The 19,684-nt window shown below is 47.4% G+C and overlaps 1 protein-coding gene across 1 annotated transcript in view; it reads left to right on the top strand.

Moving 5' to 3' along the window:
* Window positions 1-19,684, top strand: part of TFB2M (transcription factor B2, mitochondrial) — a 117,948-nt gene that overhangs the window by 45,598 nt on the left and 52,666 nt on the right. The window contains exon 3 of the mRNA XM_086927346.1: window positions 11,369-11,522. Coding sequence (XP_086783472.1) covers window positions 11,369-11,522 — 154 coding nt within the window. The remainder of the gene's footprint in view (window positions 1-11,368; window positions 11,523-19,684) is intronic.

Below are 19,684 nucleotides of genomic sequence, written 5' to 3'. Positions count from 1 at the left end.
ATCGCTTGTCTCCCATTCCCAGCAAAGATTTTCGAAAAGTCCATGAACATCCAACTTTCGAAATTCATTAATGACAACAATTTGCTTGATGACACCCAGTTTGGTTTTAGACAAGGGCATGGGACGGAAACTGCACTCCTGAAAGCCGCAGACGAAATTAGAACAACCATGGATAAGGGAGGAGCGGCTGTCCTGATACTCCTAGATCTCTCTGCTGCATTTGACACGGTCGATCATGTCACTCTGATCGACCGTGTCTCAGCTCTGGGAATAGGAGGCACAGCTAAAGATCTGATTGCCTCATTCCTCGCCAATTGTCCCCAGACTGTCAAGATGGGCAATTTCACCTCCCAGACCTTCTCACTCCCCTGCGGTGTTCCTCAGGGCTCCTCGCTAAGTCCGACGCTTTTTAATATCTATGTATCGGACTTAGCGAGGGTGATAAAATCTTATGGAATTGCCCTCACCACATACGCCGATGACACGCAATTAGTACTATCGGTGCACAATAACGGAGCCAGCGTTGCAGCCAACTTTCAGGAGGGAATGAAGGCGATAAGCTCCTGGATGTCATCAAACTGCCTCAAACTCAACTCCGATAAAACGGAGGTGATGACGTTCGGGAGCTTACAGCCAGCATGGTCCCCGCAGTGGTGGCCACCTGAGTTGGGCTCCCCCCCCCCCAACCAGTGGTAAAGGTCCGTAACTTAGGAGTCACCTTTGACAATAAGCTGACTTTCCACCATCACGCCAATGCCGTCGTATCATCCACCTTTTTCACCCTCAAAAAAATCAAGAAACTTCTTCCTTACCTACCACAGTCAGCCGGCAAAACTCTCATCAGCACCTTAGTCATTTCAAGAACGGACTACTGCAACTCACTTCTTCTGAATGCTCAGGAAGGGGTTCTCAACAAACTACAGACCGTGCAAAACGCGGCGGCTAGAACCTTACTTTCCATTCCTAAATTCACATCCACCTCCCAGCACATCAAAAAGCTCCATTGGCTCCCAATCAGGAGTCGAATCAAATTTAAGGCTCTGTGTATAGCCTATAAGACCCTGAATAACACAGGACCACAGTTTCTAAAAGAAGCTCTTCGCCCAGTGGAGCAACGCAGGACTCTACGATCCTCTGCAGCCTTCTTGCTGAACGTCCCTCGGACAAGAAAGGCCACCTGGGGAGACAGATGCTTCACTACAGCCACAGCTAAATTGTGGAACACCCTCCCACTCCATATCAAATCCTCACCCACGCTTCTTAAATTCCAAAAAAACCTCAAAACATGGCTCTTCTCCTCCTCCTAACTCCCCCGTCATACTTTAGTGAGCTCTGAGATCACCAGCGCCGAGACACCCGTACGGGTATTTGTGCGCTTTAAAAATTGCAAAAAATAAAATAAATAAATAAAGATGCCTGCGATGTGGGCGATTTGCGCTATATAAATACATGTACAGTTACATTTACATGAAGGACTGCAGGTGTTGGTAGTTCAGAGGGATAACACACCCGCTGCAGAGAGATCTGCGCGTTACTAAAAATCACTAGTAGGAAAGAGGTTCACTCAGATTGTCATCGTCTGAGGTTAGTTAAACCTTTATAGCTGCGATCGGCACGTTATTTATATTAAGCTACAGGTCCGAGTAACACATACATCCTGTGCTTGAAATGGAAAAATAGAAGTGCAGGTACTCTGTACCAGAGTACCTGCTAGTTTTTGAATAGTGCCGGCACTCTCCAATTAAAAGCATTACGTGTCTCTGGGGATTGCCTGTACTCTCCCATTGAAAGTATTACATCTGCCTTGATACACACGTATTAACCTCTCTTTACACATCTGCAAAGGGCTTCTAGTAACACAGCACACCCAGAGAGGAGAGAGAAAGTTGGAGGGGGGAGAGGGCGAGTCAGGGGAACAGGTTCTTCTTTGATGGAATACCAGATGAAAATAAAGCGCATTTAGATTTTAGCCGATTACTACCTTTTGGAGACAAGTTCATGGGGAGCCAGGAAACTTATTTGTCGATGTTTGTTTTGGTTTACCTGGCTCTAACAGATCGTGGTTGAATGATGTCAGTCTTCGGGGCGCAAACATGGCTGGGGGCAATTGCAGAACGTCTTCGCATGCAGTGACTAACAGCCTACAACTACAATAACGCCAGTGTCTGTGGGGAGGTTGCTTGCATTCTTGGGTCTGTGCTAAGCACCCCCAGCTGCTCAGAGGCCCAGGCAGACGTGGTGTTATCTACTGTAGTCTGTCACCAGGCAATGCCAGGCCTAGACAGGCTGTAATAAAGGAAACCTATTGAGTGCAGTGCAGTGAAGGGTGAGTGATGTGTGTGTGAGTGCAGGGTGAGTGATGTGTGTGTGAGTGCTGGGTGAGCAGTGTGCCTGTGTGAGTCCAGGGTGAGTGATGTCTGTGTGAGTGCAGGTTGAGCAGTGTGCCTGTGTGAGTCCACGGTGAGTGATGTGTGTGTGAGTGCTGGGTGAGCAGTGTGCCTGTGTGAGTCCAGGGTGAGTGATGTCTGTGTGAGTCCAGGGTGAGTGATGTGTGTGTGAGTGCTGGGTGAGCAGTGTGCCTGTGTGAGTCCAGGGTGAGTGATGCCTGTGTGAGTCCAGGGTGAGTGATGCCTGTGTGAGTGCAGGGTGAGTGATGCCTGTGTGAGTGAAAGTTGACCAGTGTGCCTGTGTGAGTCCACGGTGAGTGATGCCTGTGTGAGTGCAGGGTGAGTGATGTCTGTGTGAGTGCAGGTTGAGCAGTGTGCCTGTGTGAGTGCAGGGTGAGTGATGTCTGTGTGAGTGCAGGGTGAGCAGTGTACCTGTGTGAGCCCAGAGTGAGTGATGTGGATGGGTGATTGCTGGCTTAGTAATGTGTCCGGGAAGGGTGAGTAATGGGTCTATGAGTGCAGGGTGACTGTGCCTATGTGAATGCAGGGAGAGAGATGTATCTGTGCAAAGAGACTTGTCTGGCTACTCCCAGAGATGTATTCGCCAAGCCACCTCTTTCTCAAATGTGCTTGGGAATACACCATTTGCCCACCCTTTTTTCAAAATGTTCTCGTGGGAGAACCCCCGAACCACCTATGGGGGGTTCGGGGGTTCTCCCACAAGAACTTGCTGCACTCGCTCGCCACAGTGCAGTATTTACGCCCACCACTTTCAAATGTCACCAGCCGCCACTGCCTGGGGACCGCCACCCCCCAGAGCCGGCTCCTGCAGTGTCCCGGGGTTCCCACCCCTGGGACATTGCTGTTTGCTGTGGCAGGGCGGTAGCCTTTTGTAGCAAACCCTGCTTTGCTTCATTGAAGCAAAGCAGATTGCTTTTCCACAAGGGGAGCTGCATGTCAGCAGCTCCCCTTGTGCAAAAGCAATGCCGGCTCCCGGAGGAGGCGGGGAGCCGGCAGGACCGTGTGGGCTTTGGGGCTCCCCCCATAGTACCCAATGGAGAGGCCAGGCCCCGGGGGATGGGGTCCCCGGGATCAGAAGTGGCCTGGGAGAGGGGTCACGTTGCCTCCCTCCCAAAAAAAAAAATATTAAAACTGCTGGCCTGGCCCTGGGGTCCCCGGGGTCAAAAGCGGCCCAGGGAAGGAAGGAAGGGAGGCCTCGCAGCCCCTTCCCATTTTTTTTTCATTTTTTTTCTTCAATGCTCAGGCCCTGCGGTTTGGTGTCCCCAGGGCCCAAAATAATAGTAAAAGTAGGGGTGCCACACAGCCCCCCTAATACAAATATATACAAAAAAAGCTGACATATTGCCGTAGGCCCCGCCCCTCCCTGCACCACTCTGCAAACCCACCCCCTGGTGCTTTCTAAGTTGGGGGATTAAGTCCCCTTGAATATTGATGGTCCCTGGGGGCCAACTAGCCCACCAAGTACCCCCAGTAAGCACCTCACAGCTGGAGGTACACTCAGGACACAAGTGGACTTCATCCCCCGAGCAGCAATGCGCCAGGAGCTGCATTTGCTGAGTGGTGTAAAAAGGTGGTGTGGCCTCTGACCACCTCTCTGCAAACCAGCTATGTGGTGCTTACTGGAGGTACCCGGTGGGCTAGTTGGCCCCCAGAGACCCTCAGTATTCATGGGGACTTAATTTCCCAACTGACAACGTGCTAGGGGTGCGCGTTTGCAGAGTGATGGGGAAAGTGGGCGTGGCCATTTACACTTCTCAGCAGTCCCACTGTGTGGTGCTTACTGGAGGTGGGAGGTAAGCTAGTTGGCCCCTAAAGGACCCCTAGCAGCAAAGGGGACTTCAATCACCATCCAAGAGCGCGCTAGAAAGTGTGTTTGCAGAGTGGTGGGCAAAGGGGGCGTGGCCTGCTATGATAACTTAGCAATCCTGCTGTGTGGGACTTACTGGAGGTTATTGGAGGGGTAGTTAGTCTCCAGGGTTGTCCTTGGGGGTCAGCTACCCCTCTTGTTACCTCCAGTAAGTCCACAAAGTGGGATTGCTAAGATGTCTTTGGAGAACATGCCCCCCTTTCTCCACCACTCGCAAACACAGACTACGGGATGGGAGATGAAGTCCAATTTACTCCTGAGGGACGTGGGTGCCAATAAGCCCTTCTAGTATCTCCTCTAAGTCCTATGCAGCGGAATTCCAGAGCACTGGTCGGAGGCCCAGCACCCTTTCGCCATCACTCTGCTAACATGACTACTACTTAAAGAAGCATCTTTCTGCATCTCTGACTTAGAGGTAGTTTTAATCCCCCCTGCCCTATTATGCACTAGGGCCTTACAGAGGAGGTCATGCCAAGCACAGTGGTACTTCAGCACATAGTGTTCCCTAGTGTATGTAGGTGTTTTCACTGTATTCTAATTGTCTTTTTGCATTGCACTGGCTCTAGGCCTGGTTAGTCAGTTACCACCAGTACCTGTCAGCAAAAAGTTTAGGGCACAGTATTACTTTGCAACAAGGCCTCTTTCTGCTCCTTTGTTGGTTCTCTGTGCACATGTTTAGCTTTTTTCTACATCTTTCTTTGTCTTCTGGACTTCTGTTGCCTCTCTCTGCTTTTCTCTTGCTTCTTTCTGCGTATTTCTTCCTCTTTCTGCACATGTTCTACCTCTGTAGGCATAGTTAGGAATTAGCATTTTAAAAAACCTTGAAATTCACTGAAAAAAACAGTTTTCAGGGACGTTCTAGTTAGTTGGACATTTCACTCGTACAAAACCAGAGAAATTTGGCCGTTCTAGTTAGTTGAGCCAACTATAACTCGTGCCCCCGCAATGCACTGCTGATGACGTCACATATTACATCATTCATGACATGGTCGGTGACATCACTGATGACATCTCAAATGACATCACTGATGTCATTGCGGGCGCGAGTTATAGTTAGCTCAACTAACTATAACAGCCGAATTTCTCTGGTTTTGTTCGAGTGACATGTCCAACTAACTAGAACGTCCCTGAAACCTATGGTTTTTTTCAGTGAAAAAAAATATATATATATGTATATGTATATATGTATATATATATATATATATATATCTCTGATAGCTGCCTTTAGATGCTGGGACTATCCACTAAATGTTTGTTATTTACCATTCCACTTCTCAGACAAAGACTCTCCGGAGAACACCAAAGTCTACTTAGAGATGTGGTCCAGGCGCTCCTTCTCAAAGGTGCTATAGAACCCGTCTCCTACCATCAGCAGGACACTGGAGTTTACTCTCTGTACTTCCTAAAACCCAAAAAAGCATGGGTCATTTCAGACAACTTCCATGTGGTCTTTTTCCAGCAAGCCAGTTTCATGACCATGCTTGACCTGATGGAAGCCTATTTCCACATACCCATACAGCCGTCCTGTCGCCAATATCTCAGGCTTGTGGTCAGCGGAAAACCTTACCAATTCAACGTGCTCCCCTTCGGGGTTACTACTGCACCTTGGGTGTTCACCAAGTGCCTTACAGTGGTGGCCGCACAGTGTGTCCGTGTCTCTCCAGATCCAATGCTACATGGGGGCTAGTCTTAGCTTGGAGTTAGGTAAGGCCTATCCAAACCCTGACAGGATCCAGTTCTTTCAGGCACTCCTCCCTCTTTTCCAACCAGATCAACAGGTCACGGTCAGAGCAGTCATGCATCTCCTAGGCATGATGGGCCAAGTTACTCAAGTGTCTGTTGCAGAAATGCCTAGCGCAACAGAGGTCTTGTGCGGAGGGTCATTGGAATGATCTAGTGTTGATTCTCCCCTGCACTTGTCACTCTCTGTAGTGGTGGAATACCAGCAACTTGGTCACACACTATCCACAACTATTGCAGCTATCTTGGAGCTTGCCGCCACAAAATTAATTTGCTACCCGAGTATCTTCCGGGGATGGACAATGATGTTGCCCCATCCTGCTGTGGAGGTCGACAAAAAGTGCAATAGTGTGAACTCCTCCCACAAGTCCCCCTCTGCTACTTCCAGAGATGGGGCTTCCCTAGAAATAGACCTGTTGCTGATGGCAGAAAACGCAAAAACTTCACCTCCAAGTTCCCACACCCATAGTTCACAGGCAGGGACTATTGCTGAATTGCAAAAAACACAGTTCATGGACAGAATGCAGAACAATATCTTACATTCACCCCAGTACAAAGATCTGGCCTAAATCCATCGTTTTTTTGCACTCCACACCAGCCTAGGTCAGACACTGGCTATATGCAAATCAGCCTTGATCCTGTGCCTCATGGGAACAGTCCAGCCCGAACTACCAAGCCATGTCTTTCCTAGATCGGAATCAAGCATCCAAGGACCGGTTTCTGGCTATCAGCCTTCTTCAGCCTGGATAGCTTGACTCCAGTGATGTGGAGAGCCTGGAACTCACGTCTGAGCATACCCAGCCCACTCGGGGTATGCTCAGACGGTCAGGGATATTTGCCCATGCTTTTCCGCTTCTCCCTCCCATTCCGTTTGAGGTTTGGAGGCATCGGCATACATACCTCACTCTCATCCTGATGGCTCCTACAAGATCCCGCCTGCCCAAGTTCGCAACGAGAGGCTCCCCAACAGGCTGGACCTTCTCACACAGAACCATGGGGAAATCAGGCATCCTGACCCCATGTCTTTCAACCTTGCGATCCGGCTCCTGAGGTCATAGAATGACCTAGCACCTACCTACAGAATAGACATCACATCTCTCTTTCAGGATTGCGGTCATTAAAGCTTTCTTGGAGATTTTCAAAAGGTTCATTCCTCCTCTGGCCCCACCCGTTCTGGCATGGAATATTAACATTGTACTCACATGAGTCATGAGCCCTCCGTTTGAGCCCTCGAACTCTTGCCCCTTCAGTTCCTTCCCTGGACGACGGCATTTCTGGTTGCAATCACTTATCTCAGGCGATTCAGTGAGCAACTGGCATTAACCCTGGAAGATCCCTTATTCCAAGTTCACAGGAATGGAGTGTCCTTCACACCAACCCCAAATTCCTCCCTAAGGTGGTCTCTCACTTCCACTGTCTCTCACTTCCACCATAACCAGTTTATTGAAGTTGCTGTCTTTTCCCCACAACTTTATTCAGTTGCAGAATGGGCTCTCCATACTTTGGATGTAACACGAACCCTCATGTACTACATTGACCAAACCAAACCATTTAGAAGGACATTACAACTCTTAGTTGCTTTCTCCAAACCCCATAAAGGGAAGGCTGTATCCAAGTTCTGCATTGTCAAATGGGTCATTAGGTACACCCAGACATGCTAGGCAAAAGCTCAGAGGACTCTATTCACTCCTGCTAGATCCTGCTCCTCTTGAAAGGAAAGAAGCCTCTGTGACCTTGTGGGGAACATCCAAATGGCTGGCAGTTGCAAAGCAGCTACTTGGTCCACACAATAAACTTTCACAAAACATTACTGTGTGGATGTGCTAGCCCGCCAACAAGCTAATGTTGGTCAAGCAGTGCTCCATACACTCAGCCTGCTTCAACACCCACAAGCTAGCCACCACATTTTGGGAAGACTACTTTACAGTTTATGCATGGCATGTGTATCAAAAGCCACTCAAGCCTTGAATGGAAAATATTACTTACCTTCTAAGCTTCTGTTCGTGGCATGTAGGGCTGTAAATTCACATGTGCCCACCATCCTACCCTGATGCCTATGATCGTTGTAGTATCCATTACTATAATTTTTTCCTCTTTCGCATGGCCATATATATATACATTGGTTTGCTTTACGTTGCATCATCACCCGTCGTGCTGGAAAACAATCTAACAATGTAGCTGATGACCATTCGCATTACCAGCAAGAGGAGGCTTTGCTATACCTCATGACCCACAATACTTCTTCGAAGAAAAACAACTTGCCCACATTTGCTCTGAGACCTCAATCTCCACTGGAATTACCTCAATGACTCAAGAGCCTCAAAATCTTCCTCTCTGACCTTGACCTCACCCAAATCTGTATCCGCCCCACACACAAGAAAGGCTCAATACTAGATTTAGTCATTTCCAAGGCGGAAGCCACTCTGCCTAAATCGATCCTCCCATGCGATTGGTCTGACCACCACATCATCACATTCCTCATAAATGAACCAGTAAAACTACTCTCTGTTAAACCCTCAAGAACTAAAATATGGAAGAGCAACCTAAAAAATGTCAGCGCAGATCTAGTCACAAACTCCAGCCCCAACATCTTGCTCCCTCCTGAAGGCCTAGTAGATGTTCAAGATCTGACCAACCAATACTTCCATTCCATAAACTTGGTTGTAGACAAAATCGCTCCCTTACAATTGAAGAGATCCTCCACAAAAGATTCTAAACCATGGTATGATGGCAGATTTAGTGAGGGCAGAAGATCCCTAAGACTAATTGAACGACGATGCAGGTCAGCTCCCGTCTCCGAACACCTTACACTCCTAAGAAATAGGGGAAAGTCCTACTATAGAAAGATCAGATGCTCAAAAGCAGACTTTTTCAGGAACCAAATAGACCAAGTCAAGAATCGCCCCAAAAAACTATTTGAACTTATCAAATCTCAATCAAAGGATACACCTCATCCCCCCAAGTTAACCCAGGCAAAGAATTTGCCTCTTTCTTCACTATGAAGACAGAAAACCTAAAGACTGAACTGCTCAACGACTTAATAGCCCACTCTGACATTCACATAGACTCCGCATCATCCCTCTCAGAAACCCTACTGTTAGGCTCACCAAAGATGGACCTAAAAAATAACGTCTCCTAGTCCTCCTTTAACAAAAACAGCGAAGAAGCTATACTAAAAACACTCCCGTCTCTCAATCCCTCAACCATTTCACAAACCCACATTCTTTTTCTTCTGCCCCTTTGGACCAAGATTATGAATAGATCTCTCTCCTACAAGGAATCATCCAGAAATCCTCAAATCTGGACATGTTTCTCCCATCTTAAAGAAACGAAAGGCTGACCATTCGGATGTAAATAATTACCGCCCAATTTCCAACATTCTGACTCTGGCCAAACCATTTAAAAAATGTGTTCACATACAGCTTAACAACCACATAGACCATTTCAATCTTCTTAACAAATACCAATCCAGCTTCCGGGCAGGCCACAGTACTGAAACCGCTATGACCCACATAATGGATTACGCACTAAAAATCCTTGATCAAAACAAAGCCTGTCTGTTAATCTTGCTGGACCTATCATCGGCCATTGACACCGTCAAACATGACAACCTGCTAGACCGCCTGAAACAAAGAATGGGACTATCTGGATCAGTTCTAAATTGGTTCAGCTCCTTCCTGCAAAATCGATCCCAAAGTGTCAAGGTTAATCAATAACTGTCTAAGCCCGTCCCAGTCCCTTTAGGAGTCCCACAAGGATCTTCCCTCTCTCCAACACTCTTCAACCTATTCATGGAACCGCTCACCGAAATTCACAGCTCTACTAATGTCAACTATCACATGTACGCAGACGATACAAAAATCTATTTGAAAATCCACTCACTAGAGGACATCAAATCTCTCAACCTAACACTACAGAAAACACAGACCAGGCTGGCCGAAAATCATCTGGAACTAAACACTCTTAAAACCGAACTCCTACTAATCGCTCTTCCCGTTTCAATTGACCATCGTTCAAGACTGGATGAAACAACTAACAGCACTCAACTGCCAACCCCTAGAAATCGACTCAGCAAAATCGTTGGGAGTCACTCTTGATAAAAATCTAAACATGCAGAAACACATCAGCACCGCAACAAAAGGAGCAAACTATCAGATGAACACATTGAGAAGACTCAACCCTGACTTCAAACTGGCTGTGCAAGCAATAGAAATCGCACAGAAATCAGACTTAATCCATCCTTCCTCTCTTTCAAAAAAGAAGTGAAATCTATTCTCTTATCTAAACTCACTTGAACCCCGTATTCAACTTGTATTTCTATTGTGTGCTCTCATTGAATTGTTTGTTTCCTATATATGCCTGTAAAGTGCTCTGATAACCGCACGGGTCTTGTTTGCGCTATATAAAACCTTCAAAATAAGTAAATAAACTAAAAAACCATGCCCAACCCTAAATGGCAGGATTATGCACAGCATGTGAATCTACAGCACTACATGCCACAAACAGATGCTTACTGAGTAAGTAAAGTTTCCTTTTCACTGATGTGCATTAAAATTTGAAAAGGGTTTCTGTGCTTGTTCCAAGTACTCCTGACTTAGAAATCACCCGTACTGTTTCAGTACAAAGATACAAATATTTTTTTGTTTTTTTTGTAATTTCAATTCTTTGCTGCAAGCCTACGACCACATTTTTAGGTGTTGCCATGTTTTCATTTTTTTCTCCTTTTAATTTTCATAGCATGTGCTTGCAATAAAAGAAAAAATGACCATTGAGCCAGCTTGCCATAGTCAGACCTATTGGCTTTGTCAGTGCTTGTTACTGTAGTGGTCTTGAGTTGTCCCAATTTGATTGTATTTTAATGGGCACCTCAACACTAGGAGTACAATATTTTCTCCAGTATTCAAACAATTTTTTCAGCCATCTCTCTTCAGAGTTTTAACCCTCTGGATCTTTATGCTTGTTTTGTTAATTATAACGGGTTTAAAAGCTTCAACGGTTGGGGCACTGATCTGTAGCTTTATGAAATAAGCACTTATGTGTGCATCATGAAAACATAGCTTTTGATGTCAGGTGAGAATTATGTCACTGTATTTCTCCCTTAAAGAAAGGGTCTGTGAGCCAAGAAGGGCATTACTGTTTTTTTTTTTAGCTGAGGGATGCTGACCCTTTTAGGGCATTCAAACCTCTAAATAAGCCATTGTTCTCATGGGATGGTCCAGTTGCTTAATGCTGTTTATTTTGAAATGTCTACCAAAATGACTGAGTTTAGATGTATTCAGGGCATTATAGTATTTTTGTTAGTGAATGTTTTAATTTTTTTTGCCTAAAAGCATGTTTTATGTTCTTGCTGCAGTCCTTGGAGCATAAAACCGATGGGCAACTTGATGTTCTTCATTGTGACTTCTTCAAACTGGATCCCTTGAGTCACGGACCTGTGAAGCCCCCTTCTATGTATTCCGAGATGCTGTTCCAGAAATTGGGCATGGCCGAAGTTCCCTGGACTGCAGGTATGATCATATTTAGGGTCAGCCAAGCCTTCAAGCAGGCTGACACAGTAGTGTCCATTCAGACCAAATAATTGTAATAGCCTCATCCTCCATGTGACTGACATTTAATGCATAGCTGGCAAATGTATTCGCTCTGAAACCATTCTCTCTAAAACATGCACAACCGTTAATGTATAGTGATGAGTTACAGTTGGGAGGATGAAGCATACATAGTCCCAAACAGAGAACGTATTTAAAAATGTTTCGTCTTTCCAAATCAGGGAATTGACACCATATCCACCTCAGATGAGAAAACAGTCTTATTTTAAGATGGAAACCTCCTAGCCACCAATGTCTTTCAACAGTAACAATAATAGTCAAAGGTGACTGCTGCTGCTGCATAATCACCTTTCAGCAATCGAGCCTTCTTCAGTATAAAAACATTCACTTTGCAGAAAATTATTTTGCCTTGATAAAACGTGTTACTTGTGCTCCTTCATACCTCGTCTAGTATCTGTCTATGATGTGAACAAACATTTTGCTCTCAACATTTTACTATGATCCTTTATTGTCCATTATTTCCCCAATAAGAATCCCTTTACCTAGCTGGCAAGTGCAAAAGTATTAGGTGCACTACTGAAAAGCTGCAACATCTTGCTTGGATTAGGAGACCCTGAAGGTCATTAAATTCACATTGCAGCTGTGTTCAGATCTCCCCACTCTTTTCACACTTTTTTCTTGACTTTTTTGGCAACACTCATGTTACTTGATATCATTGTACCTCATGTGAACAAAGGTGAAAGGGGAAAGAAAAGCAGGCAAAGGTATACTGGACTGGGAAACAGATGAGAAGATGAGAAGGAAAAGATTAGAACAAAATGACCAGAAAAGAAGGGGAGAGAAACTGGAAGTGAAAGGAAGAGGTGAGATGTCGAAGAAGACAGAAGGAAGGGTGATGGAGAAGTAAGGATGAGATGGAGAGAAATAGGACCAGAGTAGTAAATACCCGAGAACAAGGAAGCTGATACAGTTCTGTTTTTTTAAGTAAAATGCCTTTGTGAAGGTGCTCTATAGATAAAAAAAAAAACAGGCAAGGTGGCAAAGTGAGGGCTTGAAAAAAGAGTGTGTGTCGGAGTGGGGTGGATTTATCGGGGGAGATGACGGGAAAAGGGTAAGAGGAAAAAGGTGAGGATGATGCCAAAGATAAGGTTGAGGATCAGGGTTATGTAGGACATGTAGAATGTTGATGTAAAAGGAGATGATATTAATGAAAAGTATAGCATGACTGAGAAAGGAGATGCATGACGGACAGTAGAGGAAGTGAAGATAAATTGAAAAAAAAAATGGCAGAAGCATAAGTAGAGAGGACGAGGGACAAAAGGAGTGGTTGAGATGGTTGAATGAGATGTGTTGACGAGGAGAAATAAGGAGTGTCAGAGAGGAGATGAAGCCCCTGCCCCACGGCCCTTCCCCTTGCCCCTTTAAATTGTGTCTTGTGTAAGCTTTGGTGACATATTGAGAGTGGGTGTTCAGTGACCGTAACACACAACATATTTTTTCCATTCTGAAGGGAGAGGGGTGAACTTTGCCTGCTGCAGCAAACCTGCTTTCTCCTTCCCAGTGATTGGAGGAATGCATTGATTATTCATGTGCTATTTCTGGTAAACTCGCAGTGAGGTTCTATGCTCTATAAGGCAGCACTGCCTAGCTTCCAATTTTCAGATTGCTATGTGTGACATTTTCATAATTTCAGTGTAAATATGAGTGGCATTCAACGACTATGAGTGACGCTTCCTGCAGTGTAGATGAGGGAAACAGATAAGTATCATAATTTTCACCTATTTGAAATTCGAAGAAAATGTTAAAACTGCTGCAAACCACAAGAAATGGCAGGGCAGTATGGGACCCAACTGTACCAAATAGGATGTGAGAGGCCACAGCACGGATAATCTCAGCTGCCTGTTAATACATTATCATAATTCCTCAGTGTTAGACCTGGCATTTCTTGGCGTGACTACCCCTGACTTTTTGCCTCTACCTCCTCTATTTTTTGATGCTGTGATGGATTGCGTTTTACTGGTTTAGATGCTTTTTGGCACTTCGCCACTGTTGGTCAGTGGCAAAGTTCAAGTGCTCCCTGTGTAAAGTGTTAGTAATTGGATGTCCATTATTGGTATATTTGCCTTATTAGTAAAGTGTACCATGCGTGCCAGGCTTGTAATGCAAACGTTACTTGAGGGCTTGCAGCACTAATTGTGCCACCCACAAAAGTAGCCCTAAAGAGAGACCTTAGGCCTGCATATGCAAATCCTCATTAGCTGTACATATAGATGTTTGCATTAGACTTATGTGCATCTGACAAATATATGTGGTGTGATGTAATAGGCACAAATCTGACTCACTGATGTGCCCATTTACAATCGCCTGCACTACAATGTACATTGATATCTTTTGCACAGTTGGGGCCACATGTGCACACATTTATACAATGTACCATTGCTGCCCATTGCTATGGGCTTACACCGTGTTTTTGCATATGTTTTCTTGCCCTGAGGAAGTCGTGGGTCGTATTGCCAAGCGACGAAACACGTGTATGTATGTATGTATGTATGTATAGGCATTTATATAGCTAACTACTTACCCGGAGGGTCCCAAGGCGCTTCGACCGCTGCGAAACCCTTCCTGGCTTCCCTGAGAGATGGTCCCTTAATGGGTATCTCCAGGGTGAGACCAGGCATCCCCGGCGGTCTGGTGGGGCCGTTAGTGAAGATGAGGCAAGCTAATGCCCAGAGTTGCCGAGTGTGATCGCTGATCAGAGTGGGCACTGAGGCGAGAGAATTATCGAGTCCGCTGACCCTGGTCCAGAAACCTGCCGCGCCGGGAATCGAACCCTGGTCCCGGGCCATCCTCTGCTCTCGGGTCTGCCGAAAACAAACTCATATATGCCAATACCTTTCTCTTTGCTATATATTTAACATATACAATCCTTCCAGTAACTAAACTATGTGCCCGGGCATGTGAATTAGTTCTATACAGACCTTTGGATCTGAATTGCGGGGTGTTGGGTGATTACCCCCTCCCTGGGCACCATATACCTTATTGAAGGGATACACTGAATAAACCGATAATAGTGAGCACCACTACCACACGGGGCACAATCATCCCACAAAGTATTTTCTGCTTGTGCCAAGCTAACTGGGTGAGCAGGGGTTATTAAAGTGGGTGTCCCTCCTTTCCCTGACTATTTGGACTAAGGTAACTGCCTCAGCCAACTAGAGACCCCCAGTTTTAACATTAGTGGTCAGCGGTTTGGATTGAAATGTGTATTTGCAATTCACTCACAGTAATTGGTGTACATCACTGGTTTTAGGGCAGACCACGACGCAACCACATATCATGTTTTTGATTTTTGGTTCTATTTTTGAGCAACCTTTAAGCCACACATTATGTCTCAGAGGAGTCAAGTAGCCAGTGAGGTTGCAGAATTGGAGTTCGACATTGAGGCATTGCTTACCTACAAAGTTGATCAATTGAGGCAATTCTGCAGAGCTTTTGGATGTCACATGAAATGTAGTGCCAAGAAGGAGGTGCTGTAAACGGCCTTGAGAGTCTGGTGGGAAGCCAAAGAGACTCAGGAGACCTGTGATGCCGAGGTGGATGAGTATGACCCAGGGAATGGAATTTGCATACAGAATTTGCCAGTGGGAAAGCCAGCTTTTGGGGCTGATAGTGACCATTCCAGGCAGAGTATTTCCCCAGAGGAGCTGGCGGAAAACCAAAGGGTCAGAGCGCATGAGTTGGAGATTTTAAAACTTAAGGCTCAAGCAGAGAAGAAGAAGCTGCTCATTAAAAGTGAAAAGCGAGCAGAGAAAAGCTAGAACGCTCTCGCCTTGGAAGAGAAGAAGATTCCCTTAGCTCATGAGTTAAGCATGAGGGAACTAGACATTAAGGATAAACAGGTGGAGTCCAGTTCAAATGGTGGCAGTGCACAGCCAGTGCCAGCAGTTAAAGTGTACATTCCCAGAGACTTAGTGCGAGATTACCAAAGGGGTGGTGATATTTATGCGTGGTTCGCGGCATATGAGCTCGCACTGAGGATGAATGAGGTGCCGGAGAAGCATCGGGGGCGTGCCTATGGAAACACTTTGAGGCTTCTGGGAGGGATGTTTTACCACCTTTAAAGAGGGCGGTAACCCTGACCTACGCCAACTTCGAAGGAGGCTTTATGCCTCAGGTATGGGCTCACTCCTGAACAATACAGGCAGAAGTTCAAGAAATTCAAGAAACAAGAATCCAGTACTTGGGTTGAGTTTGTGAATGCGTACACGCGTGCACTGGGTGGTTGGATGTCTGGCTGCAAGATAACTGATTTTAAGGGCTTATGCAATTTAATTAGTTGGGAGACTTGAGTAGTCTGTGTTCCAGAGCTGCGCCAGCATCTTTTAAACAGCTAACTGATCCCGGTAAGCTTGCTGAGAAGGTGGACAGCTGGGCCAGCTTAGGGTCCACAAGGGGATTGGAGGTACCACTACCAAAGGTGTACAGGGTCCCCCGCAGAAGGTGGGGGAGGACAAAGGTAACCACAAGGAGTTCTCTAAAGGGCCCCAAAGTAGTTCCCAGGTAAAAGGGTCCCAGTCCCCCAAGGCTAAGAGGCAGTGCCCCCTAAGGGCAAGCGGACCGCAGAGGTCCTTCTATTTGTTATTTCTGTAAAGAAGTGTGTCACATTGCCCCTAAATTCCCCAAGAAACCACCTGCATCAACTGGTGCTCCAACACCGGGTTTTGGGAGTGTAGCGTTGGGGAAGGAATGGAGTCCTTGGAATGGGGAGGAGCAAGCAGTTATGACCCTGGTCTCATTAGGAGATCGAGAGATGGTCCAGGAAGCCTCTCTGCCTGAGAAAACTAAGAATTACAGGCAGTGGGTGACCATCAACGGAAGGAGGGTGGAGGCTCTGAGAGACACAGGAGCCAGTTTGACATCTGTCAGGTGTCAGTGGGTGTCTGAGGAGCAGGTAATTCCCAGTGTACGTCAACCTGTAGTTGCTGCAGACCACTCAGTGCGCCTCTGCAAGGTGGCACTAGTTCCCTTTGAGTGGGGGGGGTCTCCGGTACCTTGAAGTTTGTTGTTAGTCTGTCCATGCCTGTAGACTATCTGCTGAGGAATGCCTAGAGAGTTCCCCCTGGAAGGAGGTGGAGCGCCAGGCGCATTTGGAGTTGTTGGGTCTGCCTGAGTGGGCTTATGACCACTCGGTCTTTGGCAGCCAGTCAAGGGGTTCAAGCGGGCCTGGGGCCTGAAACAGTTACCCAGGTGCCTGCATTAAAGAGAAGAGGTAGGGGGCACGGGAAACTGCCCCCCACAGTTCCCACAGTCCAGGAGTAGGCATCCGTTGATGGGGATGCCCTGGAGCCTACGGGGTGGCAAGTAGCTGAACTGGGGGACCTACCTGAGCTTACCTAATGGCAGCAGGAGGGAGGGCCCTCCAGGGAGGAATTCTGTGAGGAGCCGAAAAAGTGCAATTCTCTTTTAGGTTTGTGGCAACAGGCAGCAAACCAGGCAGCAGGTGATCCGTCCGGGTCACACTTGATTTACTGGGAGAATGATCTCCTATATAGTGAGCCTGAGGTTGCTGAGCCTGGGTCAGCCCGTGCGCTGGTGGTACCCCAGCGCTTCAGAGCCTTCCTACTGAGGTTGGCTCATGATTTACCTTTAGCAGGACATTTGGAGCAGGACAAGACCTTTCAGAGGCTTGTCAACCACTTCTACTGGCCTCAAATGTGCAAGAGTTCTGATTCTCATTGCAGGACCTGTCAGGCAAGTGGTAAGAGTGGAAGGAAGCGCAATGCTCCCGTCCAACCTTTCCCTGTAGTTTGCACCCACTTTGAAAGGGTGGGCATTGGCATCGTGGGGCCCCTGATCCCAAGACAGCCATGGGCAAAAGGTTCATCCTGGTCTTGGTAGGCCATGCCACCCGGTACCCGAAAGCCATCACTCTCTGGAAGGTGACGGCCCCCATGGTGGGCCGTGCACTGATGGGCACTTTCTCCCGCGTGGGGTTCCCCAGAGAGGTGGTGTCCGACCGGGGTACTAATTTCACATCTGGGTATATGAAATCACTGTGGAAGGAATGTGGTGTAACCTATAAGTTCACCACCCCTTCCCACCCCCAGGGTAACTGTCTGGATGAGAGATTTAACTGGACCCTAAAAGGCATGATTATGGGTCTTGAGGAACCCATGAGGCGTTTAGTGGGACGTCCTCTTACCATGCCTGCTGTTTGCTTACAGAGAGGTGCCAATAAAGTCCCTAGGGTTTTGCTCCTTTATAGGCACCTTGTACGAGGACCCTTGAGTTTGCTGAAAGAGGGCTGGGAGAAGGCACCTAGTGAACCCCCCCCCCCCCCCCCCCCCCCCACAAGATGCCCCACAAGATGTATATAGCTACATGCTTGCCTTCAGGCGCCAAACTCGGCGTTTCAGGCAACTCGCTCAGGCGAATCTGGAAGCCAGCCAGGAAGAAATGAAACGGTGGTACAACCAGAATTCCACTCTGGTCGAGTTTCAACCTTGGCAAAAAGTGTGGGTGATGGCACCAGTGGAGCTCTGCGCGGTCCATGATAGGTGAACTGGACCTTATGAGGTGGTGGAGCGCAAGAGCGAAGTGACCTACCTGGTTGACTTACGGTCTCCTAGGAACCCTTTTAGGGTCCTCCATGTGAACCGCCTCAAACCACACTTTGAGAGGTCTGATGTGACCATGCTCTTTGCTACAGTTGATGGGGTGGGAGAGGAGAGTGAACCTCTTCCTGACCTCCTGTCAGCCAAGGAGAAGGGTGGGTCAGTGAATGGGGTGAACTTCTCTCCTACCCTGACCCCGGAACAGCAGAGGGACTGTCGCCAGGTATTGGGTCAGTACGCCTCCCTGTTCTCCCTAACCCCAGAAGTCACCCATTGGTGCGTCCATGACGTGGACACTGGAGACAGCCTGCCTGTTAAACTGAAATTTTACAGAGTAGCTGATAAGGTCAGGGCCAGCATCAAGGAGGAGGTGTCCAAGATGCTTGCGCTAGGGGTGATTGAGCCATCCAGCAGCCCCTTGGCTAGCCCAGTGGTCCTTGTGCCAAAAGCTGCTGCGCCTGGTGCCACCCCAGAACTCCAGTTCTGTGTGGATTACTGCGGGTTCAATGCGGTCACCAAGACAGGCGCTTACCCCATACCCAGAGCTGATGAGCTCGTGGATTGGCTGGGAGCTGCCGGTACCTCAGTACATTTGACTTGACGTCTGGGTACTGGAAGATTGCCTTGACCAAGGGAGCCAAGGAGAGGTCAGCGTTCTCAACACCCGAGGGGCACTACCAATTCAGGGTTATGCCCTTTGGGTTGAAGAACGCCCCTGCCACCTTCCAGAGACTGGTTAACCAGGTGCTGTGTGAGCTGGTGGAATTCAGCACCGTCTACCTGGATGACATTGCTGTGTTCAGTTGGGAGGAATATTTGCAACTCCCCTGTGAAGTGTTTAAGGCCTTGCTGAGGACAGTCCTAACTATCAAGGCAAGTAAGTGCCAGATAGGGCAGGGTTCTGTGGTGTACTTGGGACACCAGCTAGGGAGCGGCCAGGTGGCGCCCCTACAGGCAAAAATGTATACCATTCTGGCTTGGAAACCCTTTAAGACCCAGACAGGAGGGAGGGCATTTTTAGGACTCACTGGATATTACAGGCGGCTTGTGAAGGGGTATGGCACCATTTTAGCCCCCTTGACAGAACTGACGTCAAAGAAACCGCCCAAGAAGGTGATCTGGACTGATGCCTGCCAGACCACTTTTGATGTCCTGAAAATGTCCATGTGCACAGCGACCGTGATCAAGGCGCCTGATTTCGTCAAAGAATTTGTCGTTAAGACAGATGCTTCAGAGCATGGTGTGGGAGCAGTACTCTCACAATTGAATGGCGAGGGCTGTGACCAACCATTAGCTTTCATTAGCAGCAGGCTTCTTCCCAGGGAACCGAGGTGGAGTGCTGTGGTCTGGGCACTGAGAAAGCTGAGGCTCTTGTTTGGGACTCACTTCCTGGTTCAGACCGACCAGAGGCCCCTCAGATGGTTGATGCAGAGGAGGGGTGAGAACCCAAAACTGTTAAGGTGGTCCATCTCCTTACAGGGAATGGACTTCAAGGTGGAACACGATCTG

This window comes from Lissotriton vulgaris, chromosome 6, assembly GCF_964263255.1.
Source record: "Lissotriton vulgaris chromosome 6, aLisVul1.2, whole genome shotgun sequence".
Taxonomy (NCBI): Eukaryota; Metazoa; Chordata; class Amphibia; order Caudata; family Salamandridae; genus Lissotriton; species Lissotriton vulgaris.
The sequence above is the reverse complement of the archived record's forward strand: the minus strand, read 5'-3'. Positions and strand labels throughout refer to the sequence as shown.